Consider the following 27164-nt stretch of genomic DNA (forward strand, 5'->3'; position numbering starts at 1 on the left):
GAGCCTGAGACCCCCGAGCAGTTCAGCACCCGGACACAGCCCCTCCCTGATCTGATGCTTTTTCTCTGGAGGCGGGTGGAAATGGGAGGAGCTACCAAAACCACGCCCATTCTACAAGCCGATGTCTCTGGACAATAATTGTTGCACATATGAAAGTCTGTACCACAGGAAACGTGTCCACATCAACCAGGGAACTGGGGGCTGACATCCATAGTGAGGTATCATATCAATGTAACATGTCTACAACAGCCTGCTGCTATGGAGGTGCAGATATCATGTATATAAAGTATAAAAGAAGCCTTTCATTTTAAGTGATCTCTCTCTTATATATATATATATATATATATATATATATATATATATGTATGTGTATATATATATATATATATATATATATATATATATATATATATATATATATGTAGTGGCCTCCTACTTTCTGTCAGTTTCTGAGACCATATGGATTTTTGGCGGCTATGGACACCCCTGGCCAATCATAGCCACGGCTAGTTGTAAGGAGCTGCAATTTTCCGCACTGGTGTTTGGCCGTCGATTCGACATTATGTCCGGGGACGTGCAGCCAAACCAGAAAGCAGATGTTAGGTTAATTTGCAGGGCAGGTTCTCTTAAAGGATATGATAAAAGTAGATGGGATAGATAGTAGATATATAGCTGGCTAGGTAGGAAACAAAGCCTGCATGCTGCCCACTTCTTGGGTTCTCTATTTAGCGTTCCTCAGAATCCCTGTGTCATGCTGAGCTCATTGAGAGCCTAAGCATTATGGTGTGTCTGTGTTCATTAAGAAAAAATGTATTTTTATTTGCATAAAATAATAAAAATAATTGCATTTGAGAAATGTCTGACCTTCAGCTTGTGTTCATGTTCCTTGTTCACCCGTGACAGAAGTTGCACCTTCCTTCTGTTGAGCGCGTCAATGAGAGCGTCACACTGTGCAACCAGGCAGGCCTCAAACTCCACACTGTTCTCCTGCAAAATAGGAAACATGGCGCCACGATGAGCTATGAAGAACACCAGTAGCTCTCATCATATCACAATCTCAGAGGAATGGGAAGCTGAGATATCTAAGAGGTGGGTTTACAGCGTCGCAAAACTACATCTAACAAGATATCATCGTCTCCCAGTGCGATGTACAAAAGCTGCTATATAACTCTCAAGGGTGCACAGTGGGTAGGAGCCTTTTTACAGGTTCAGCACTGGGCCCCAGAGAGTCCTGTTACTCCACAGGGAAGTGGCATAAACTTTCATCTTTTGTTGAAATCAATTTTGCATAGATGCTGCTCAGAATATAGGGTTTGGCAAACCTTTTTTTCAGCAAGCGTCATTGTTGCTTGGAGGTCTCCCTGAAGGGGAGAAGGGTTTTGGCCACAATCAACTACATGAGCTTTATAACATGACTGACTGCATTGAGATGACACTTTAAGTCCTCATCATTCATGTAAATACCTCGACACAACACATGGGAAAAATGGCCCTGAAACCCCCCTCTATTCTTACATCATTCTTGTACATAGTTGTAACCTTATAGCATTTGCCTTCTTCTAGATAAGGGCAGTATTTTACTTTTTATTAAGATATAAGTGCATTTACCTATAAAAGACTTCATAATTATACAATTCATCATTACATTTATAGATATTTTTTTACATCATTATACTTCATTCCCCATATTTCCCCCAACACTGCCCTCCTTCACCACTAGAAAAAAGATCCTCCTCCTCACCCTACTCCCCCCTCTTCCCTCAAACCAGTATTATAGCATTACATTCTTCTAGATAAGGGGCAGTTTTATAATAGTAATAGTCTTGTTTATAGGGGTAGCATTAATGAGTTCATATACCTGTGTAATGGGGCAGTATTATAGTAGTTATATTCTTGTACATAGGAGCAGTATTATATTAGTTGTACTCCTGTACTTAGAATGCAGTAATATACTAGTTACTTGGATATAGGAGGCATTGTTTTATTAGTTCTTGTGTCTAGGGAGAAGTATTATAGTAGTTATATTCTTGTACTCCTCAGCTCTCAACCCCCACCTTTGTGCTCATTCACAGCCTGGTGAGCTGACATCAGTGGGAGAGGGAGGAGCTGTATAGGAGCACAAAGGTGGGGGCCAAGAGCTGAGCAGTCTGCAGCACAGACAAGTCACGTGTTGTTTTTTGAAATGCATCCAAACCAAAGCCCAACCCCTAGGACTAACTAGAAGGTTCTGTCAGGAATACAATTGTATTGTAATGCAAATGATTAGAGAAAGCAGAAAGACATATTTGCAATGCAGGTGTGATGGGCTTCAGAAACCTGTCTCTAGTGAAAACTAGGTCCCTGGCAACAGGTTCCCTTTAAGATTTCACCTAGTTTATTTTTGGAATATTTTTAACTTACAAAAAAAGGGCTCATACAAATGTGGTCATACAAGATGTATTTCTGCTGTTCACAAAAATAGGAGAACTAGTTTTACATCCTCTACAACTGGACAGACATATCCTATAAAATCTTACTGAACACCATCACATATGGTTTATATCATAACCTGCTTGGACTGCAATGAGCAGTATGTTGGCTGTACAGCGGCCCTTTAGAAGTCCGCATTAGAAGACATCTATCAGACGTAACAAATCAAAAGGTTAATGTGTCTGCCCTTTCACATCACTTTTGTACAGTACATAATAAATATGTCAAATCTTTCTTTTGGCAAGGAAGTGAGAAAGTATCAATTATAGGCAGTATTAGGCAGTATTATAGTAGTTATATTCTTTAACATAGGGATAGTATTATAGTAGTTATATTCTTGTACATAGGGGACAGTATTATAGCAGTTATATTCTTTAACATAGGGGGCAGTATTATAGTAGTTATATTCTTGTACATAGGGGGCAGTATTATAGTAGTTATATTCTTGCACATACTGGGCAGTATTATAGTAGTTATATTCTTGTACCTAGGGGACAGTATTATAGTAGTTATATTCTTGTACATAGGAGGCAGTATTATAGTAGTTATATTCTTTAACATAGGGGGCAGTATTATAGTAGTTATATTCTTGTACATAGGGGGCAGTATTATAGTAGTTATATTCTTTAACATAGGGATAGTATTATAGTAGTTATATTCTTTAACATAGGGGGCAGTATTATAGTAGTTATATTCATGTACTTAGGGGGCAGTATTATAGTAGTTATATTCTTGTACATAGGGGGCATATTATTGTAGTTATATTCTTGTACACAGGGGGCAGTATTATAGTAGTTATATTCCTGTACACAGGGGGCAGTATTATAGTAGTTATATTCTTGTTCATAGGGGGCAGTATTATAGTAGTTATATTCCTGAACATAGGGGGCAGTATTATAGTAGTTATATTCTTGTACATAGGGGGCAATTTTTATTGTAAAAACCAACAAAATACAATTAAACAAAATCATAAATACATTCTTCTGTATACACAATTAGGAATCAAACAAATATAAACTCAGAGTAAATGTAACCTAGAGTCCATAGCTGCTGCTGCTGGAAAGGAAAAAGAAAAATGCAAAATCAATATATATAGAAATTAAACACCAGATATATTCCCCCATAATTTCCTATTTCTCTGGTCTTTCCTGACTTCCAGTGATTTTATCCACCTTAGCTCAGACAATATTTGGGATACCACAGCCGTGTAGTTATAGTCCTCTCTGTGTAGGGACACCCGGGTTCTGGCATGCCAGTGGTAATACTTTATCACTGTTATTATAAGATACATGGTTCCCGGATCTATAATACCATCTGGAGATGGGACGCCATAGATGATGTCCGGGTACTGGAGGAATTGCAGCCTCGGGATGTTCAGCAGGTCAGATACTTCCTTCCAGATTTTCCTCCCTCCCCAGCACTCAGAGATGAAATGCTCCATCGTCTCCTCCTGCTGACACCCCAGTGGACACTTCCTATCTGCCACACTAACAAACTTTAGGTTCCCTCTCACAAATAACCTCCCATGTAGTGACAACCAAGAAATATCAAACAACTTGGGGGGAAGTCGCTTCCCATTGAGGAACCTGAGACTCTTCTGTAAGGTGGTGGTCACACAGTCTCTTAGAGCAAGTGGGGAGTGGTAGAAAGCCCGACATATCCTAGTATAGAGATCTCTCCTGGTGTAACTGACAATGTAGGACTTCTCCAGCTTCCACATCCTGACACACTTCAGACCATATACCAGATACTGGGGGAGGAAGCCAGGAGTCCATCGGCCCCTCTTGAGACTGCCGCCTCGCACCCAAGACTCTGCAAAAGGCAATATCCAGTCCCTGACACTACTTACCCACAGGAGACCATTGTTTGAGTCCAGGCAACCAAAATTAACTTTCAGAAACATGGAGTCAAAAAAGACCCTTGGATTTAACATATCCAGCCCACCCTCTCTCCTCTGCAGGTAGGTGATCCCTCTTTTAACCGGGTTCAACCTGTTGCCCCATAAAAGCTGGAAGAACAGGCTAAAGAGCCTAGCGGAGAAAGATTCTGGCAAAGGAAAGACGACAGAGACGTAGAGGAAGACAGGGACCAGGTAAGTCTTCATCAGAGTAACCCTTTCTCTATAGGTCAGCCTCCAGTTCTTCCATCGCTGAACCTTTGCATTTCCGGTTTCCAACTTCTCTTCCCAATTTAGTTTGGCATTATCTTCCCTCCCAAATTTAACCCCAAGGATCTTAATATGGGTGGAGGCCTTGGCGAATTGTGGCAGATCAAAGCCAGGAGCAGTATCCAATGTCCAGAAAGCCTGACTCTTCTCTAGGTTGACCAAAGACCCGGAGGCCTCTGAGTAACTTCTGATGGCTGTGGATAACATCTCCACCTCACGAGGTTCAGATATCACCACAGTCACATCATCCGCGTAGGCGACTACCTTCAAAGGCAAGCAATGGGGGACTGGCACCCCCCGAAAGTCACACCGCTGCAGTGATCGCAGAAACAAGTCTATGGCAAACACATACAGCAGTGGACTCAAAGGGCAGCCCTGTCGCACCCCCGCCTCTACTTCAAAAGTGTCCCCCTGCCAACCATTGATCAGAGGAAAGCTCTTCGCCTCTCTATACAAAGTTCTTAGCCAATCTATAAATTGTCCCGGAATACCGTACTTTGACAAAGTGGCCCATAGATAATCGTGGTCAACCCTGTCAAAGGCTTTAGCCTGGTCCAGACCTACAACATATCTCCCACACCTCAGAGCTTTACATCTCTCAAACATCTCCCTTATCGAGAGGACTGCTCCAGAGATGTTCCGCCCTCTTACTGTGCCGTACTGAGAGCCTGCCAACAGTGCCGGGGACAAACAGACTAATCTAGAGAATAGAATTTTTGCCAGAATTTTCCTGTCGACATTCAAGAGGGCGATCGGCCTCCAGTTCTTGATGTCACTAGGCTCTTTCCCTTTGGACAGCAGAATAAGGGAGGACACTCTCATGGATGGAGGCATCAGGTGATTTCCTAGACAATTTGTAAACACATCCACAAGGATCGGGGCCAAGAGGTCTCTGAACTTCTTATAGAATTCAGCTGTAATACCATCAGGACCTGGTGCCTTCTTCAGATTTAACTTATCAATGGCCTCTTTAACCTCCTCCTCTGTTATTCCTGCTGTCAAAGGAGAGAGATCCAAATCTTTAGTGTCAGGACCTGGAGTTGCCTCCAAGAATTGAGCCATTTTGTCTTTGTCCAAAACCTTCTTCTGAAATAACTCAGCATAGTAGGATCTCACCACCCCCAGGATACCCTCCCGAGATTCCTGCAAAACTCCCTGGGAGTCAGTGAGACCTGTGATTGATTTCTTAGCCACACGTTCCCGGCAACTCTCATATGGATCTGGCGTGACTACGTTTCCATAGTCACGCTCCACAACCAGGGACGTGTAGCGGCTGTACTGATACTGCTTTATTTCAGACTTCAGTCGGTCAATCTTTTGTTTTTCATCCCCACCCGCCGAATAGAGTGACTCCAATTCTTTCCGCAGCTTGAGATACTGGCTGTACTTACTCTTCCCCTTCTTTACTGACAGTCTCTTTAAGAGGGACCTGATCTCCTCCTTGACATCCTCCCACCAGTCAGATGTATGATTATAGAAATACACTCTCTCCAATTCCCCCTGTATAAGAGAGTGGACTTGTTCCTGGACAAAAACCTCTTCTAATAGGGCAGAATTTAGTCTCCACAAGCCTCTTCCTATATCTGGACGTTCCGTATTACCCAAATAGAAGTATAGGGCCAGGTGATCCGAGTATGGGACAGACTTCTCACTTCTATCCCCAATGACCTCCGAGGAACTCACCAGCGCCAGGTCTATTCTGCTATACCTCCCAGCACAGGAGTAGGTAAATTTGGGTTTTCTACCACCCTGCACAAAGACATCAGACAAACCTGACTGTGTTATAATGTCATTTAAGACCTTAGAGTCCCTGGCAAGAGGTCTACCAGTGGGTCTGTCACTCAATGTCCTAGTGGCGTTGAAATCACCCGCCATGATGACTGGGAGAGATGTAAATAAATATGGCTTCACGTCATTAAATAGATTGACTCTCTCAGTCACTGTCTGTGGACCATAGATATTGATAAGCCGGAGCCTTCTACCTCGGATAGTAACCTCCAGCACCAAACATCTTCCCATCGACACCTCGGTTAGTCTGTGAATGGTGACATCGTGGGTATTAAACAGTATGGAGACCCCGGCACATGGCTCCACAGACAGTGACCAGATGGACGGCCCGGAGCGCCATTCTCTCTCTGCTTCTTTTAACAAACTAAGACTATTAAGATGAGTCTCCTGTAGGAAAAAGACATCGGCATCGAGATAATGTAGATGTTCATACACCGCATGTCTTGTCCTTCTTGCCCTAATGCTGTTGACATTGCTAGATATTATTTTCAGGTTGAAGTTCGCCATTAGAGCTATAACAAGAAGCAGAGAGAGTGTCCCCATCATCATAAATCTGGATCAGATCCCTCCTCTTCACCACCCGTCTCCATGTCTGATTCAGACTCTGGCCCCACCCTATGGGGTCTCCGTTTTGAGGGGGGGTCACCATCGGGATCCTCATCATACTCTGCCACCATCCTCTGCAGTTCCTTCTCTAGCTCCTCCTCTGCGTCTGACTCTGAGAGGACACTGAATCTATTGACTGTCATGGTCATGTCTGTTCCACTGTCCACTCTGATCTTTGATGACTTGTGAACTGTGGTCCACTCACCCTCAGGCTTCCGGGTGGACCTATCTTTTTTCCTCCTCTTATTAGCAGATGTTGTGGCTGGAGAGGGAATGAGCACTGAGGGTGGTGCAACCTGCTGGACAACTTCCATGTCTCCCTCTGTGGTTTGGGTCTGAGGCTGGTCTGGCATACCATCACTTGATTCTAGGACCTGCTGAGGTTCTGGCGTAGCCTGATCTGACCCTAATAACAATGCCTCCTCCTCCCCCAGGTCATCTGCCCCTGCCAATAGGTCTTCATCAGGGAAGCTCTTACATATGTTGTGCCAGGCATTGGGACAATCCCTGTGGGCATGCCCGATCTCACCGCACAGGTTACACCTGATGTTCTGGCAGTCCGCACTCACATGGCCGATATCCCCACACAGGCTGCACTTGACCACAGAGCAATTACTGGCGATGTGACCGACTCTACCACATTTGAAGCATCTACGGGGCTGACCCGGATAGAAACATACTCCCTTCTCCCGGCCAATGAAGAAGGAGTTGGGCAGATGCTGGGTTATGTTGTTGTACTGTCTTAATTTCACCAGGACCTTCCACCCTCCTGTCCAGATCCCGTCCTCATCCCGGGTCTTGGTGAGCTCTGACATGAGGTCACAGTGCCTCTTGAGCCAGATGACAATATCCTGCTGGGGAACAGACTCATTCCAGAAGATGACTGTGACAGTGACTGTACCAAGTTTAGAGATGGGGATGAAGCTGAAATTATTCCACCCCTCTGCATCTCTAAACCTGGGGAAGATGGCCCAAAAGCGGTCCAGGTTGCACATCAGCTTAAAGCTCACATCATATCCCTGGCGGTCGGGGAGGTTAATTACTGCCAAAATGTCACTTGGCGAGAAACCCATTTGTTCACACAATAGTGATCTGACCACAAACCGCCTGTCAGGTAGGTCCTCCTTGGCCCCTCTGTGCCTAAATCTCACCACATTCCTCCTTTTAAACGCCTGACCGGTGTAATGAGAGCCGGATGAAAAAGATGGTGCACCCCGGCTCCAGGCGTTGCCAGAAGAAGACTGGTGAGGGCCAGTACCCTGCTGTGTCTGGGGGCGCTGCGGGGGCTGCTGGGCTCCTGCACTCTGAGGGTCTGCTACCTCAGCAACTAGAGGGGGGAAGTCCTGAGCATCAGACTGTACTACCCCCTCCCCACCATCAGCCTCCATACACTGCTCTGCCTGCTCTATGGCAACATCCCACACAGACTGCCCTTCCCCTGTTGGAACATTATCACACACAATGTTATCAACATTGGTAACAGGAACAGACGCAGATAAATCAGCATTATCACCAACATTGGGGGCAGCAGTGTCACAGACATTAGGGGCGGCAGTGTCACAGACATTAGGGGCGGCAGTATCACAGACAGTAGGGGCAAAGGCATTAGACACTGATGTATGAGCAGTATCAGGCACTGAAGTCCCATCAATGTCAGTACCATCAGTCCCAGCAGAGTCCTGATGATCCTGCTCAGATGCCACAGCGTTACCTTTAGGATCAGGTGCACAGTCCTGCTGCAGTGAGCCGTCATCTGGGACTTGTGGTGCTTGTTCTCCACCACTAGCATCAGGCAGATATCCACGTTGCACGCTGAATGCTGGGACATGTGGTGTTTTCACTGCTCTGGTAACATTAGAGGGACGGCTGTGATCCTTCTGCAGATTGCAGGTTGCTGGGACTTGTGGTGCCTCTGCTGTAGGTGGTTGCTGATCCATCTCTCTTGTAGAGATCCCTTTGCTGGTATGGGAAAGTCGCAGGCTGAAGTATAGGTTTCCCCTGGGTCTGCTGGACACCACCAGCGCAGGTCTCAGTTGCAGGATTAGATGCCCCTCCATGAGGTCTCTGGGCCTGGAAGCGCTCCTGGTTCCTGTAGGTCTCTGCCAGGGGGCCCATCTGCTCCAGGACAGCCTCAGTCTGGGCGACATTGTCAGCGAGCTGCTTGGCCAGGGTGGTCAGCTTCTTGTCTAACAGCTCATGTCTCTCCGGGTTTGCTGCCTTCAGCTTGTAGGCACAGTCAATGTTTTTTTGCAGCAACAGTTTTTGATCCTTCAGGTTTCCCAGTCTCTTTACCAGTGCTGGGATCTGATCAGCCAGGAGGAGTTCAGGTGCACGCTCAGCCACTGCATAGGGAGTTGCTGCAGGTGCACACTCAGCCGCTGCACAGGGAGTTGCTGCAGGTGCACGCTCAGCCGCTGTACATGGAGTTGCTGCAGGTTGCTTACAGGTGGTAGGTGATGGCACTCTGCTGGGTCCGGGCCTCTGCGCCACTGTTGGGTTCTGGCGCGCTGCGGCTCTTACTGCTGGGGGATGACACTGTCCAGTAGCAGCACTTGTGGCAGCCTGAGGCCTCCCTGCTAGCTTGGTCTCGGCCTTGCTGCCTCCACTCCCATACCTTGTGCGCTCAGATCGGATCAGTACAGGCTGCTGCAGGTTCTCCAGCAAGGTCTGCTTCTCCAGAGATGTCCTCCTCTGCCTGGCTGATGGAGGTGTACACGGCACAGGTGAGGCCGGGGCTGGAGGCTTCCTCTGCTCCTGCACAAACTGCTTGCTCTTCTGTCCTGGATGACCCAACATTGTGTTCCCACTCACTGGCTTCTGCTGCACATTCACACTGGTAGGTGACTTCACCAAACTGGAACTTACTGCTGCTTCTTTCTTCACAACATCTTCACTACTTCTGGCTGAACTGCAGCCGCTGACATGACTTACTGCACTGGAGACTTTTGGATTTTCATCCATTGGTTTGGGTGTCTGGGAGTTATTTCCCAGATTAGGCCTTGGAGCCTGGGCCTTGCATGGGGAAGATCCCCACCCAGGGTGGCCCCGCCCTGGGCTAGCTCCAGACATGAGGAGACCTCAGGAGCTCACACTGCACACAACCTCTCAGCAAGGGGGCAGTATTATAGCAGTTATATTCTTGTACATAGGGGGCAGTATTATAGTAGTTATATTCTTGTACATAGGGGGCAGTATTATAGTAGTTATATTCCTGTACACAGGGGGCAGTATTATAGTAGTTATATTCTTGTTCATAGGGGGCAGTATTATAGTAGTTATATTCCTGAACATAGGGGGCAGTATTATAGTAGTTATATTCTTGTACATAGGGGGCAGTATTATAGTAGTTATATTCTTGTACATAGGGGGTAGTATTATAGTAGTTACATTTGTGTACATATGTGCAGTATTATAGTAGTTGTATTCCTGTACTTAGGGTGAAGTATTATAGTAGTTATATTCTTGTACACAGGGAGCAGTATTATAGTAGTTATATTCTTGTTCATAGGGGGCAGTATTATAGTAGTTATATTCTTGTACATAGGGGGACAGTATTATAGTAGTTATATTCTTGTACATAGGGGGCAGTATTATAGTAGTTATATTCTAGTACATAGGGGGCAGTATTATAGTAGTTATATTCTTGTTCATAGGGGGCAGTATTATAGTAGTTATATTCTTGTACATAGGGGGTAGTATTATAGTAGTTACATTTGTGTACATATGTGCAGTATTATAGTAGTTGTATTCCTGTACTTAAGGTGAAGTATTATACTGGTTACATTGTTGTGCAGAGGAGCTGTATTACAAAACAATATATATATATATATATAACACAAGAAAATAATTTGCATCTACCATGTTGAGAAAAGCTCTACAAATTGTGTATTAACCTTGTCATTTGATTCTTTGTCAGCTGACAACTGTACCTGGATTTGCTGGACCATGTTTCTAAGTTGGACAAGAAATTCTTTGGCTTCCTTTGCTCTATCTGACAATCCATTCAGGGCTTGGGAAAGTTGACTCTGAAGAGAAGAATGATACATTATGGTCATATCAAACTAAAGGCACCGACAATTCGATACATCTGAATAATAAAAATCAAAAGAAATATGCAAATAAGTTTTGCAGAGTAGGTAAAAGAAAAGCACAATGTACTGGTAAAAGGGAAACTATGCCTCAGTGCTACCTTATCAATGTCTGACTTTCAAGAAGCCTAGTGACATGACTTAGGATAATAGCTGTACCTGTAAGTCTTTTCCAAACTTAATAGACACCCAACTATAGTCAGCACTGTTTTAATGTTATTACATCTTGTCGATAAAGTATTGGGTACAGGCTTGGTGAGGTTAGGGGTCATGGAAAAAGGGCAGACAGGTATTCATTCTCCTTCTAGAGATTTCCTTTACAGGCCAACTTTTCAGTAGTATGGAGTCTTAAAGCCCATGCAGGTTCCACTGCCAGGGCATGTAAAGGCAATTTCTATAAGAGAATGAAAATAGACATGGCCTTAAAGCACATACATGACACTTTGTAGATAGCCGTAAGAAGTGTGCTCAGTTATCTAAATGTGTTACTTTAACAAATGACCTAAAAGTTCCAACAGGTAAGTAATGAGAATTGGTGGTTTGATGTACATGGATGTGGTCACACGTTTAGAAACGGAATCAAAGCGTGCAGGGTCATGTGAGGACCCAATCGCATATGCGTTTCACAGCTTCAGTCCCTTGTTAGGATTAAATGGCTGGAATATCATGGCAGTTTTATTAACAATGCCACGCCTCTCCAGAACTGGTATTGCATCTGTGCCCTATTTACTTTACAAGAGTAGAGATGCAATGCCATGGACAAATATTTAAAGGGAACTTTCCCCAAAATGTGGGCTCTGAAGAGTCTCTCTTTGCAAATGAGTTGTCTATAGAGAACCAACCCCTGGGAATCTAATGGACCCCAACACATGTTATAGTCTGATCTGTTCCACCTATAAAACTAAAGAGGCATTCCCCTTTAATAAAAATAAATGATTATATTAGGCCCTCTCTAAAGCAATTCCCAGCTGGAATAGCTCTTTAAGCCTCAGGCCATACAATAGAAATTTCATTTAAAATCGTATCAATTATGTTTCAGATTTAGAATACTTTGTAAGAGACGCAGTAATACAAAGACTGACACTATAAAGGCTTACGCACAGTAACATAAAAGCTTTAATATCTACAAAGTCGTCATAGCTGCGCTTTGTTAACATAAACTCCATGCATAATGTATGCGGCCTGAGGATTATTTCTCAACCTGAGCCAGGTATTTCAGCTCTTATAAGAAATTTTCTTAAATAGTCCTTCATCCATGGACCATGTGCAGATCTGCTAACCACTTGGTGCGCAGCCACTGGCTAATCCAGACTGTATTATTATGATAAGTATATGGATGTGGGCTCTGTGACAAGTCCTTCTTACTTGCCACATAAGTACTGGAGATTTATGAAGTTCTCAATACCAGTAAAGGTTTAATAAAGTAAAAAGAAAATACTGGGTAAGATACAAGACTTTCTGCAATGGGTGCACGTACTACAACTCTGATCACCACTGACTTCAAGGTTTCCTTCTTATAACAATTAAAACAGAAATATCTACCTTGTACATCTTACAAGCTTAGTCGTGTTCCTCATCCATTTACTTATTGCAAAGCTGGTTTCACGTGGCTGTATTTTCTCCAAATTTACTAAACTATTATTCTTTAGGGACATGGAGTCCAAATGTCATGGTGCTAGAAGTCCCCACCCCACTGACTACTGTCCCATACTGTAGTCATGTGATCAGTAGTCTTGTGTCTGCACCTAGACACAACGACTAAAAACCCTAGTCATGTGATCAGTAGTCCCATGCCTGCACCTAGACACAAAGGGGCACATTTATCAAGGGTCCGAACGCCGCATTTTCATCGGGTTTTGCAAATGTTTTTCCCTTTTGCCCTGAATTGCCCCAGGTTTTTGGTGCACGCGATCGGATTATGTCGCATCGGCGCCGGCTTGCATGCAACACAAAATGGGCGGCGTGGATGTCGGACAACCCGACTGATTCGGACAAACCGCAGAATTTAAAAAGCAAATTGTGTCGCAAGATCAGCACTCACTTGCACCGGGAACAAGATGGTGAACTCTTGGCAGACCTCAGCCGGGGATGCAGATGACGATCTTAGTGAATCGCGGCAGACCCGAATTCTCGTCGGACAACACACGGCAGGGATCGTGACATGATGGGTAAGTAAATGTGCCCCATTGACTAAAAGCCCCTTCGCTTGCCTAGGTTCTCCCCCTAGACCAGTGATGGCGAACCTTTTAGAGGGCCCGAGTGCCCAAACTACAACAAAGACCCGCTTATTTATCGCAAAGTGCCAACACAGAAATTCTATTTGTGATTTACACTCCCTGCTCTGTCACAGTTTTCATTGATAGCAGCACCTGAGGACACCAATAAAGCAGAAAATAGTCCCAGGTAGCACTGTAACTTTAAAATAGCTCTGTGCACAGCAAGTCCTGGGCTGTCTGGGACTGCAGGAAGATACCTGGAGTCATCTCTGGTGATGGCCTGAGTGCCCACAGAAAGGGCTCTGAGTGCCACCTCTGGCACCAGTGCCATAGGTTAGCCATCACTGCCCTAGACAAACCCTCTAACCAGTTATCCGGGACAGTGACAGGATCACAATGATGTCCTTCTATATTCTGTGAGATTCAGCATTACAGAGAAAAATAACTTTGATGGTGTGGTCAACTAGCGCTGTGTTTACATGTAGTTCCAGCATGCAGAGACGGGCTTTGGCCCAATTGCAAATGTGTTTCTATGGTATCAGAACCATACAAGACACTGGGTTCTGGTTACCGTTCGCATGGGTTTACATAGAAACACACATGCGATTGGGTTGAGTCCCGTTCCTATAGCACCCTGTGTGACCACACCCTGAATGTTGTATACAAAAGACTAGAGGCGTCATAGAAGCAGAGTTGCTGTAACCTATCTTTCTGGTCATTTGAATAAGATCTTTTTCTAGGTAATGCTCAGTATTGTGATGTGGTCTCTGTCCTGGGAAGTGGTTCGTGGTAGTGGTTTGTGGGCCTAAGGCCAGTGGCACACAACAGTGAAAAATGGCCTTGATTTATTGTTTTTTTTTTAACAGATGGCATACAGCTGCACTAAATGCAATACCTTTTAATTGATCATTCCCCTTTACCATGCAACCATTCAGTTAAAAGATTTAGCATGTCCTAGTATAGTAGTGAGAGCACGGGTCACTCATAGAATATAATTTGTTATCATCCATGAAACGGATTCTTCAGTTCTAAATGACCAGATTCTCTTTATGGTCTTTTTCATAACACCGTGATAACCACAATTTCTAAATGTTGTGAATGTATTGAGCCTTATAGGGGTAATTATGGGAGAATATGGGGTCCTAGGTAAATAGTTCCTAATTCCAAACAGAGTAGGAAAACAAAGAAACATTCTCTTTATTACCATAACTTCTAGTAAGACCAAAAAACATCACAGAAAAGGGGTTAATGTCATCAGCTGCAGTAATCCTCCAAAAATGACCTTCAAGATGCCGGTGATTGGAATTAATATTGCATGGCCTCTCCGGTTGGACTGAATGTAATTAGTTATCTGCTGAAGAATCAGATGCTGGGATGGAATGGAATTAGTCGGGCAGGGAGGAGCGGGGGTTCTGCAGCTGCAACATAAATCGGAACACTTAAAGATTAATGAAAACCGCTGCAGCAAAGAAGGTGCCTGGATTGTAGTGATGGAAGGACGCGGGCATTTCCACCGCATATGGAAGAATTTAATCTAGGAAGTGATTTGAATATTTTTATTTGCATGAGACCTATAGAAGATGGAGATGTAGGACATTTCTGCAACGAATCGTATACGTGTAAAATATCTTTAATTATCCCAAAATTGCAGCAATGCTGTCTGATCTGCGAGTGTCCGAAATTGCTATTTGCTCATGCCAAAACTGGCACCATTGTTTTCTCCTTCTGGTTGAGTACTTCCTCACTGCACATATGTTGTATGATCAGATATGCTACAGGACTCCACTGCTAAATACTAAGCTAGTAGTGACTAACTGACCATTTCTAATAGGTAGATGGATATGAAAGTAACAATTGTTCATATGTTGTCTGTTTTTTTTAAGCAAAAGTCACACGGCTACACTAAAAGCAATACTTTCTTAATGGCTCAATGTGCAAGGCCATTAAAATTAGTCCTCGTCAGAACCATTTTTCATGGATCACTCATAGACTCTAGTTTATGGGGACTCATGAACAACGGATGCCAGGCTGATGCAAATTGGCCATAAAAAACAGAATAAATGTCAGTTTTCCAGATAAATATACCCATACATTTACCATATAAAGTTAGTAAGATGAAGTGGGGAATAGGCATCAGCTGGACACTTCTTGTGCTACTAAACTGATCCATATGAATATAATATTGAGGTATCACTAAGACTTCCATGTTTTTCAAGCTGTGATGGTTAATCCATTATCCTTATCATGTTCGTTTTTTTATGCAGACGTCCCGGTATCATGGCTTAATGACAAGCAGACAATTTATGGATGCTGGAAGCAAGAAGTCTATTATCAAGGCGGGAGAATTCTGAATCCAGTCTCATAAGCAATTACACAGGCTGAATAATTACATATGCTCCGACATTGGGACAGCGAGTCCATAATTTGGCTAAATGGATATCAGATGCCCTGGTGAAGGGAAGTCGCACATTTCACATTTATCTGCCATTGAGGTGACATCGGGAGCACCCATGAACCATGCGGCTGCTAGAGCGTTAATGGATTTAAAGTGGACCTCTAGTTTTGTAAAACATATAACTTCATTTGTGATTTCTGTCAGCCCTTGGCTCATTATGGCTCGGAAGAGCGTTAAATCTCAGAAGAGACAGAAATGTTATAGGACTGGAAACTGTGGCAGACCTGAACTGTGAGAAGTGAACGACCTTTACAATTTTGCTGTATAAACATTATTGTCCCTTTCAAATATGTGAAAAAATAGTTAATAATTGAACATTTCTATTGCATGTTTTATAGGTTCCAAGTCAAAAGAAATTCAAGAAGTTGAGAGACACGACTTACATACAAATGCGCTAATACTGGGCAACAACACAGATCAATAAGATCTCCGAGGAACAAAAACAAGAAAAAGCTCCTACCAGGAGAAAAGAAGGTGATGTCTGTATACAGAAGAAAAAGATGAGATGCCAGCACTGCAGTAATCCTCTAAAATCAGCTTTATTTCACCAAGTTAAAACCGCACAGGAAGGAATATTAACACGTTTCGACTTCTTACCAGTCCTTATTCATACCATATTCCTAACATAATATAAAAACATATATCCAATCAAAAGGTACAAAATCATTCATGTGAATACAAAAGCATAACCTCCCCTAAAACTACTCACAGACTGCTTAATAATGAAAAACAAATAGGAGATAGGAGTGGACCTAAATGACCAAGTATAAGCCGAGTATATGACTGAGCGGTCCTGAAGGAAAAGACTATTCAGCTCAGCTACTTTTAGGCATACCTGAAAGAAAGACTGGGGCCCAGAGCCATGGGAGCTTGGCCTACCAGTATGGGTACTGCTAAGTCTTGGTCTCTGCTGGCGCTGTGTTGCAGCGGAGGTGAACGCCATATAGTGCTGCACCCACTAGTGGAGGAACCCACTCAAACCAGTTCACCGTGAAATGGTTAGTGGGCTTAGGGAATTTGATCAAGATGTAATGTTAATGTAGCCTAGCAGCAATAGATGAGTGTATAATGTGTGGATGACACCCGGAGACCCTAGGGAGAACCAGTATTACCGTTTCAGCTTTCTCCGTTTCTCACAGCATCGCACTGAAGTAGCACAATGCAGAGAGGAACCAGGTCTAAAGGGGTTAATAAGAGATGCTGGGTCTGATTGGACCTAGTACAACTTTGGTCAACATCATAACATACAAAAAAAGGTCAATGATCATTTCATTTTCAAAAGAACATTTCCATCTGTTTATAGGCTGATCTCACCACTCCATATTCAGAAATGGGTGACCCTTGGCGTTGGCTGATGCATAAGTCCCAATATACGGTTCCTATAACAAGGTGTAAGAGACGCTTTCTTGATCGAAATCTGTCATGGATCATTTAAAGGAAGAAATAGATTGTGCAGATCGCCCAATTATGAAGATACAAAGGTTCATTCTTTTATTCTTGTACTCACAAAAGCAGGTTAAAAATGCGCATATGAATCCTTAAAAACGCCAAACGCTTCGCCCGACCTCAGATTTTGCCTCTTCAGGCTTCTTCCGGGACTATGCCACGTGATGTGATGGCTATAGGCTATTTGCAGAAGCTGAGGCACCCCACTTCTCACACCTACACACCCATTTGGCACAGAGGTGGCATAAGGTGGGAAATAGGGGCAATTCCACGGCATTTGCCAGGAATTGTGCCTATTTCAGGGCTTATAAGCCAGAAAGCTGGTGCACAAGTCCTGATAAATGTGCCCCGTGGACTTTAGATTATGAAGACCAGAATGAGAGGAGAAATTGTATTGTTGTAGCTTATCTATTAAGTCCATTAAATCCACAGCATTTATCAAATTCTAATACACACAGTAGAGAAAAATATGTCTCAGACAATATGATCTCCACCAGTCTGCAGAAGTTATATACATTAACAATTGCCACAAAACACTGGAGGCCACCAGAGCAATCACAATGGTAAAAATCATGCAATTTCCACCCTCAACAGGGAACATCTCCTACGCTCGTTCCCTGTATAATTAATCACTATATTTAGCTGGAGGAAGTAATGGCTGCTTTCTCTGTAACCATAGTAACAAATGCAAATTTATGTTGTAAAAACTAAAATTTGTTATTTACTTTTGTGAGGTGCATTAAAGAGGCATAATTAGCACTTTATATATATTAACACTTTACTGAGTAACTTATTCCTGCATTTCCATCTCTAGCGACTAGTTCACTTTTTATATGACTCTTTGCAGATTGCCCAATTTAGGGAAACCCATTCATTATTAAGTAATTTCTGATATTTGAGAATATTTGATCATTCAGTGCATATGAGGTTCTACTAATTCTAGATCTTCATTAGATTTAAAGAGAACCTGTAACCAGGGTTTATCCCCACTAAACTACTAGCACCTTCATATAGGGGATGAAATGTCCTTTCTAGAATTCTCTTTTATGTAAATATGTGTCCTGTTAACCTATAAAAGAAAATCTCCACCAAAGTCAGGCAAATATACCTACCTGATGGGTTTGGTAGTTTAGTAGGGTTAAAGCTTGTGACAGGTTCCCTTTAAAGGACATCTACCACCAAGACTGAATGCAAATTAGCCTGAGGGGCTCTAGGCTCCATTAACACCTATAGTGCTGGAGCCCCTCAGGCTCATTTGCATACAGTGCTTCATCCTGGTGGAAGATGCCCTTTAAGGCTACATGCACACTGCCATAGCCCACCGTACTGTGCATGTAGCCTTAAAGGGCATCTACCACCAGCGCGCGGGGAGAGGAGGAGGAGGTGAACGCTGCTCACCCCCGCCACTCTCTATAGGAATATATGGCGCACAGCGCCGTATGCCGTGAAAAGATAGGACATGTCCTTTCTTTTCACAGGGGTAGGGAGCGGTACAGTGCTGCACGTGTATTGCACTGTACCGCTCCCGTAGGGCGCCCTTAGGCTATTGAAATGTACGGGGGACGTATATCGCCCGTATACCTCCCCCATATGTTCGTGTGAATGTAGCCTAAGTCAAACTATTGGTCAGCATATCACTTGTGGTTTGGCATCATCAACTCACAGCAATCTTCAAGGGAAGCTACAGAAATCAATACAATTCCAGAAAATGCACCATATTTAGATAATGGACCAATTTACATCTCAGTTATTCCAACTTTATTTTTGCCCGAGTTATTGAGAGCTAAAGCCAAGAGTGGTCAAACACATGGAATCGTACCTTAGGTCTGCTTAGGGTCGCTGTATTTTGGCACATGTCTGCAGCTGTGTTAACCTAAGCCACACTGTGGTAGAGGGGTTCACATCTATTCTATCCATATTGCCAGGTTATGTACAAAGAGGAACCTATGGCACACATGCCAGATGGGGGACTTAGACCCATCTTGTGGGAACGTAGGCTGTAGCCCTGGTTCGTCGAACAGGGCTTCTACAACCCTCAGGACACTGATACTGCTTAAAATTGTGGCAGAACCGGGGGCAAAGAGCAAATACATTACTTTGATGGCCCTTAAATGGTCATAAATAAGCGTGTTTTGGTTTGCAGTTTGAGCACCTGGTCTCTAAAAGGTTCACGGTCACTGACATATACCTGCTGAATGCAATAAGCTATATGTTTCATAGGTAAAGGATGCCCATACAGCACATCTAAAGGACAACCGTCCACAGGACTATGTTCTGACGAGATATGGAAACCACAGCTGCAGCCAGAACAATCAATACCTCATGGATACTTCATCTCCACCGTTCCCCAATTAACGAATATTTGATAAAACTACCATTAAATGAAGGGCTAATGGCCATATCTGGCAGATTATGACTCATTTGTACGTTTGCCATAAGATTAACCTGCACATTGTACTCTAACAACATTTCGCTTTTTTAATATTTCTAAATCTCTTTTCATTAATTGATTACATGTACAGACCCCCTTTTACTTATGGTTAATCAATGTGGAAGTCATGTCATAATTAATATCATTGCAGCTCTCTGCCCTCTTCATCACAACTCAACATCATTGATTCCCCTAACCCCTTAATAAACTCTTTCCCATCATCACACTTTTGATAGGAAAGTTCTATTCATTCTTTTGTGTTTAGCTTTAAGAATCATTGCTGAGCGTTAATATTGCCGGCCTACAAAGTCTTCAATAATCTTCAAGGATTTATTTAGTTGTGCCAAGTTATATTGTGGGCAATTCCCAACAATCCTCTTACACAGAGGATGTACCACATATTAATATTCCATATGCTCTTACAGCAGTATCAGTGTGTCAGCCTTAAAGGGGTATTCCCACAAAGACAAGTTTCTTGTATGTACTCAGGATAACAAATTAACACATAATCCACTGTTATTAACAAAAATGGAGCATTTCAAAGATATAAATCCAACCTGTCTCTATCAGTCCTGGTGTACACAATTTCAATTTCCCCTAGATATGACCCAGTAATTTCTCACTTAGGGTCGGGTGGCGGCCATCTTAGATTCCTGTGTGAGATCGTGGAGCTGAGTTTCTGTCTCTGCTGTGTGGGTGTAGCACCCCCCCCCCCCTGCCCGAAGCTCAGAGACACTGACTGATTCACAGCCTGTCAGCACATGGTGAGCAGGGAGAGAGGCTGCAAACTACAAGCTGCATGGATATATTACTTGGGGGAAGGGGAAAGCAGGCACATGTCAGTGAGATGTAGAAGTGCTGTGTGTCTTAAAGGCATCTAATGAATCTCATCATCTGTGACATGTAGCAGAGCTGTGTGTGCAATAGGCATCTCATCATCTCTTATCTGTCTCATCTCTTTCTATGTGTCAGTGTGTTAGTACAATGTGAGAAGCCAGATGAAAGTGTATATACAACTTGTACCCTGATAATGTAACCACATTGTCACCCCACAGAACTAGATGGATAATAATGTGTCTGCTTAGAGGCCCCGCCCACACCCTGGAATCTTACACTGACCAGCCTAGAGAGTGATAGGAGCTAAAACAGCAATAAAGCTGAGTAAATTGTAAAGTAAGGGGTTAAAATGATCTTGAATTTTGTTTTGAGGGAAAACCCCTTTAACTGTATTAATTATAATAATAATAATCTTTATTTATATAGTGCCATCAAATTCCGTAGCGCTTGTCTTACTGACATTCAATTCATGAACTGAGAAGATCAGGATTTACACAAAAAAAAACCAAGATGTCCGGTGCTCCGGGCTGCTATTTATGCCTGCCCCTGCGCCTCTCCCATGACATTACATTTGCTCTCCATTGCTCCCAGCATGGGAGAGGGAGGTTAGAGGGTGTGCATAATTAGCAGGACATTATCCAGACATCTTGTCCCCGCGCTCCATGCTGCTAATTATGAGATTTGTTTTCTACGGTAGGTGATCCCAGAGTGTCAAGACTAGCGAAGTCAAGCACAGGGATGATGATGAAGAGGAGCGTAGGCGAGTATTTCTAGGTGTTTTTTTCAACTGGGGGATTTCCTTTTAGTTGTAATATTTTCCACCATATTTCCGTTCTGTACGGCCCATAGAAGTCAATGGGACTGTATAAAATATGGGCTAAATACGTGCAGCATACACCTGTGCACCATATGCTGCCATGTATATGTGCAGTATCCAGAACCAGTGGGAGGTGCAATCTGTCAGCCAGCCAATAGTCAGCCATCCATCATTTACCCCCCCCCCCCACCACCACCGTATTTTGTATGGATACAGTGCAATACATTGCCATAATGTTGCAAAATGTCCCATATTTACAGCCAGAATATAGCCATATATACAGAACAGAAAAGACCATACAGTTGTGTGCATGTGCAAAAAACTGGTGCAGGGGCTTTAATAAACGTGGACCAGTATTTTTTTTAGGCCCAAATTTTCGGCTCTCATGTAAACAAGGATTATTAATAAAACTTAATTTCAGACACCTTACAGGTGATCATTGTTGCCTGGGACTAAAGTTTGGTAAGCAACCAGCATCCAAACATTTTCACTAGAGGGCAGAGAGGTATTTCTGTAACTAGTGGCTGTCTGTAAGCCAGGTGTCCTTAAGTTGGGGATTGCCTCTGATCCATTCAAAACTGAACTGGAAATCCCAACTAGAAGTCATGATGTATGATTCCCTACCACTATCAGTAGTGAGTGTCTTATTTTCCGTGAATAGACTTGCCCTAATGCCTGCACGTCTTTCTCCTCCTGCTGTACCCGAGGAGGCAGGACTCCCACCAATACACACATGTAATCTATAATGGAACTTGTCATGCCTGCAGGTGGTAAGAGAATCAGAGCTGGATACATTTCTTTCTAGATTTCCTGCCTAAGCAAACAGACAGTAACCCTGACCTGGATTTGTCTGTGATTTCCCTGAATTCTGGCTCTTAGAATATGAGAGGATATAATTCCAGCTGATTGGGGATTTAGTTTCTTTTAGTTTGGATGCTGCGGTTTGCAAAGTGGTCTTTATTGAATATGGCAGTGCAAGAACAGTTCATCTTTAAAGGGCCAATGTACCTTAATAAAGCAATAAAGCTATCGTTAATCCTTGTTCCCTTGACAACTCAAAATTTCCAAAAATCCAATTATCTCAAGGAACAAAAAAATACTGGGGGAATTCATTTCAATTTGTCTTTAACTTGGTCGTCTATGTTCAATTCCATTTTTATTTTATTTGAATTCACCAAGTGAGTCTATGCATGTTGTTGTACTTTGCACTTTTCTATGTTCATTTGGCGCAATGGAAAGTCGCAAAACAGCTTTTGTACAGCAACTGCGCCAAAACAATGCCAAACATAGACAAAAAAACAATGATGAATTCCCCCCACTGTGTCAGATGGAGTTACAGATAGAAAATATTCCTGTGCCCTCTTACATACAGAACAAATAGGACTTATCTTGTATGTAACCCGTAACTTTGTGTATCACTCTTTAACAGATATTGGTAAAATGCAGGACTATATAGGTGCAATTTTTGCATAATTTTGTGTGATCACCATACATATTTTTGTAACAATGAAACAAATAACTAATGAGCGAAAGCAAAATAATTTGGTACTTTTTTTAAAGCAGTATATGTCACATGCAAGTTAATAGTAACTGGAGTATAAGGCTTAATATATCTTCATATCAGGAGATCTGTGCAGCCTGTTACCTTCCATTGTTAACTGATGACCTTTAGCTATTTACACAGACTGTGAACTGATCCTTTCCCATCCTAAACTTTGTGTTGACCCTGAATACCAATGGCAATGTCAAATATGTGTCTCATCATTAGCAGAGAATGCACATAAGGAAAATACATACACTGGGGGGAATGTGTTGATTTGTGGTGAAAGGTCTGTTTTCTGTTTTTTTTGTTTCCAAAGATGCATTAGGGATTTTCTGCTATAACATGCATGTGACCGGTATGACAGTATTGGGTTTATATGTCACCATGCTGTGGAGTGATCCGATCCTGACATGTGTAGATCCGTTTCCAGGTATTGCCTTTAAATGTATATTCCAGCACACGTCCATTCTACACAAAGCCTATATGGTTTAGGTATCATGCGGTTCACATGGTGGAGGTAATGGAGGGCTGTCCAATCACTCAATGGAGTGGTTTTTTTTAAATATTTGAACCCTTTGACCACTAGGCTAGGTATGATCATTGTTAGATATCTAGCCATATTTTTCTCTATGTATGTTATATATGCACCTTATTCATCCTTATGCCCTCTGTATCTGACTTGGTTTGTAACGTTGTGCAGTATGTTGTCTACACACCTGTAATAATAAATGCACTTTAGTAATGATATGTTATGCATGGGGGTTGTCTTATGTGTAGTCATGTGACATTGTATGGTATATATACCCCCCTTCCCCCACACACAGTGTACACTACTTGAGAAAAGCTCACAGAGAAGAAACTTCACCTTATAAAAGGTTCTGTTTCCATCTTTTAGGAGTGCTGTTTGTTCTCTATTGTTTCTCTATTGGCCCCACAGTCAAGGGACCCTGATCTATGAGTGTCTCTGGTTTATCACACATGATTTTCATGGTAAAAGTAGCATAAGCTTTGCAAATATTCCATGTCTATTGCATTTGGATATTTCTGTAGGCATGCAGACGTGGGTGATATCTGACCTGTGAGTCAATCTGTAGACCATGGCAGGCTTAAGTGACTTCCATCTAAACTCTAAATGACATCTACACCTCTATGCCAACTCTGTCACTTATGGCAAATTGCTCCCTACATCTACGACTGACAGCAGCTATGAAGTTCCAGAATTCAATACCCCTCTCCTGTGAGATGAAGTAGGTACGAGCGCACTGCTGAGCTGCATTCTGAATACACAGCATGGCGCCAACATCAAGAGCTGCTGGTGGGATGGGACAATGTGCCCTGAATCAGGCTGCAGAGGACAAGTAAATGAGAGTCTACTCATTAGAGTACAGCTGATGTCTGGGAACAATATCACAGGGTTAAGACGTGGGCACAAAGCAGTGGGGGATGGAGATACGGGGGAATTTGGGAGAAGGCAGCTGTGGAGCTTCTCTACTAAGTTCTTGTTGTTAGGGTACAGGAATGACATCGTATCACCATCTGTTACATTCAATCCAACCCATACACAATCTGGGAACTTATAGAGTCTTGGAACTTCTTCAAACAATTGTGATATCTGTAAACAGTCATTTATATTCCAACAACATCACATCAGATAAAAACCAAACCAAACACAAAAACTTACAAAAATAATTTAGGGAAAGGAAAATAGAATAACAGAATATTGTAAGACTTAATATAACAAAACTATAGCAACTTTAATATTTCCTCTTATATACTGATTCCTAAGAGCAAATATACAGATTATACAGTATATTATAATACTGCCCCCCTTGAACAAAAATATATACTTTAGTACTAAAATATAACTTCTATACTACTGCCCCCTATGTAAAGTATAGCTACTATAATACTGCCACCTATGTACAAGAATATAACTACTATAGTACTGCCCCCTATGTACAACAATATAACTGCTATAATGCTGCCCCCTATGTATAAGAATATAACTATTATAATACTGCCCCCTATGTACAGGAATATAACTACTATAATACTGTCCCCTATGTACAGGAATATACCTACTATAATAGTGCCCCCTATGTACAAGAATATAACTACTACAACACTGCCACCTATGTACTAGAATATAACTACTATAATACTACCTCCAATGTACAAGAATATAACTACTATAATACTGCCCCCTATGTACAGGAATATAACTACTATAATACTGCCCCCTATGTACAAGAATATAACTACTATAATACTGCCCCCTATGTACAAGAATATAACTACTATAATACTGCCCCCTATGTACAGGAATATAACTACTATAATACTGCCCCTATGTACAAGAATATAACTACTATAATGCTGCCCCCTATGTATAAGAATATAACTAATATAATACTGCCCCCTATGTACAAGAATATAACTACTATAATACTGCCCCCTATGTACAAGAATATAACTACTATAATACTGTCCCCTATGTACAGGAATATAACTACTATAATACTGCCCCCTATGTACAAGAATATAACTACTATAATACTGCCCCCTATGTACAGGAATATAACTACTATAATACTGCCCCTATGTACAAGAATATAACTACTATAATGCTGCCCCCTATGTATAAGAATATAACTAATATAATACTGCCTATATAGACTAGGAATATAACTACTATAATATTGCATCTGTTGTACAAGAATATAACTACTATAATACTGCTCCCTATGTACAAGGATATAACTACTATAATACTGCCCCCTATGTACAAGAATATAACTACTATAATACTGTCCCCTATGTACAGGAATATACCTACTATAATACTGCTCCCTATGTACAAGAATATAACTACTATAATACTGTCCCCTATGTACAGGAATATACCTACTATAATACTGCCCCCCATGTACAGGAACATAACTACTATAATACTGCCCTTTATGTACAAGAATACAACTACTATAATACTTCTCTCTTTGTACAAGAATATAACTACTATAATACTGCCCCCTATGTATAGGAACATAACTACTATAATACTGCCCCTTATGTACAAGAATATAACTATTATAATACTGCCCCCTATGTACAAGAATATAACTATTATAATACTGCCTCCTATGTACAACAATATAACTACTATAATACTGCTCCTATGTACAAGAATATAACCATTATGATACTGCCCGTATAGCTAAGAATATAACTACTAAAGGGGTTGTATGAAATTGGAACAACAGATCTGTTTTTTTCTAGAAATTGCACCCTTCTTTTCTGTAGAGCGCCCGATGCTGGTCTGCAATATGAACTATAGCCTACGAGGGGTGTTATATATCTAAGAACTAATCAGAGCTTCTCTGCTAATCTCTTACACCCCTTACCTTTTAAATTTAAGGTCTACAGAGATGTGGAACCTTGTTGGCTGAGATTATTGATCTATGAAATAACCAAATCAAGCAAATCCGTAATCCTGGGTGACATTTGACCCGTCCTGAGGTTTATAATAAAGGAAAACATGGACATGATGAACAGAGGCGCTGAATGGTCTCTGGTGCTGGCTGAGAATATTTGAACTGGACCTACCCTATTGTCCATATAGAAATCAATGGATTTATTAGGGTTGGCGTTATCTGTGCTCTATATAGCTATTGTCTCTAGCTAAAAGGGGAAAAAAAGTGAAGGGATGGGACATCTATAACCTTAGGCATCAACGGTGAATCATCAATAACCCACTCTCTATGAATATACCAAACTCAGCAGCCATCGTCCATCAATCTAATGGCTACATCAATGAGGCTTTAGATGCAAGAACATACGGTGCATAAATATCTCTGGACGTGGTATGCAGGACTCTTCCCTATATCAGTGCAGAGGGATAGGCTCATCTATCTGAATCTAAACAGTACAATGCACCATTTGCTGACCCCGAGGATTGGAATTGCTTCATTTGTAAACATGATCGGATGTTCAGCCGTCTGCCTGCATCTAAATCATTTCTGCCCCGATTCCCTCTGAAAGCAAACGCGGCCTCTAAAGAGCTTGATGAACCTCCATGGCTCAGAGCCCGCTGCATTCTGCTGCAATAATAACTCTGGCCCTAAATGGCTGGGCCCCAGGGCCGGCACACTAACCTCTTTCTCATTGCTGAAAAATTAGCCATGCTGCAAGCTGGATGCAAAAATCAATATAAAACATACTATTTATTTTATTAAGAAGTCAGACATTTTGTGGGAAGGGCATAAGTAATTTACCTTCAATAAGTGCATAAGTGTTAATCTGTT

At 42.3% G+C, this 27164-nt stretch overlaps 1 protein-coding gene across 11 annotated transcripts in view; it reads right to left on the reverse strand.

Annotated features, from left to right (window-relative positions):
- The window catches only part of TRIM9 (tripartite motif containing 9), a 57684-nt gene that overhangs the window by 25765 nt on the left and 4755 nt on the right, over positions 1-27164 (reverse strand). For 7 of the 11 annotated variants that reach the window (XM_072116088.1, XM_072116094.1, XM_072116093.1 and 4 more), the window contains exons 2-3: positions 10924-11055; positions 865-987 (exon numbers count right to left, since the gene is read on the reverse strand). In XM_072116088.1, coding sequence (XP_071972189.1) covers positions 865-987; positions 10924-11055 — 255 coding nt within the window. The remainder of the gene's footprint in view (positions 1-864; positions 988-10923; positions 11056-27164) is intronic. The other 4 variants (XM_072116096.1, XM_072116092.1, XM_072116095.1 and 1 more) reach the window with 1 other exon arrangement.

The sequence above is a fragment of the Engystomops pustulosus genome, chromosome 7 (genome assembly GCF_040894005.1).
Source record: "Engystomops pustulosus chromosome 7, aEngPut4.maternal, whole genome shotgun sequence".
Taxonomy (NCBI): domain Eukaryota; kingdom Metazoa; phylum Chordata; class Amphibia; order Anura; family Leptodactylidae; genus Engystomops; species Engystomops pustulosus.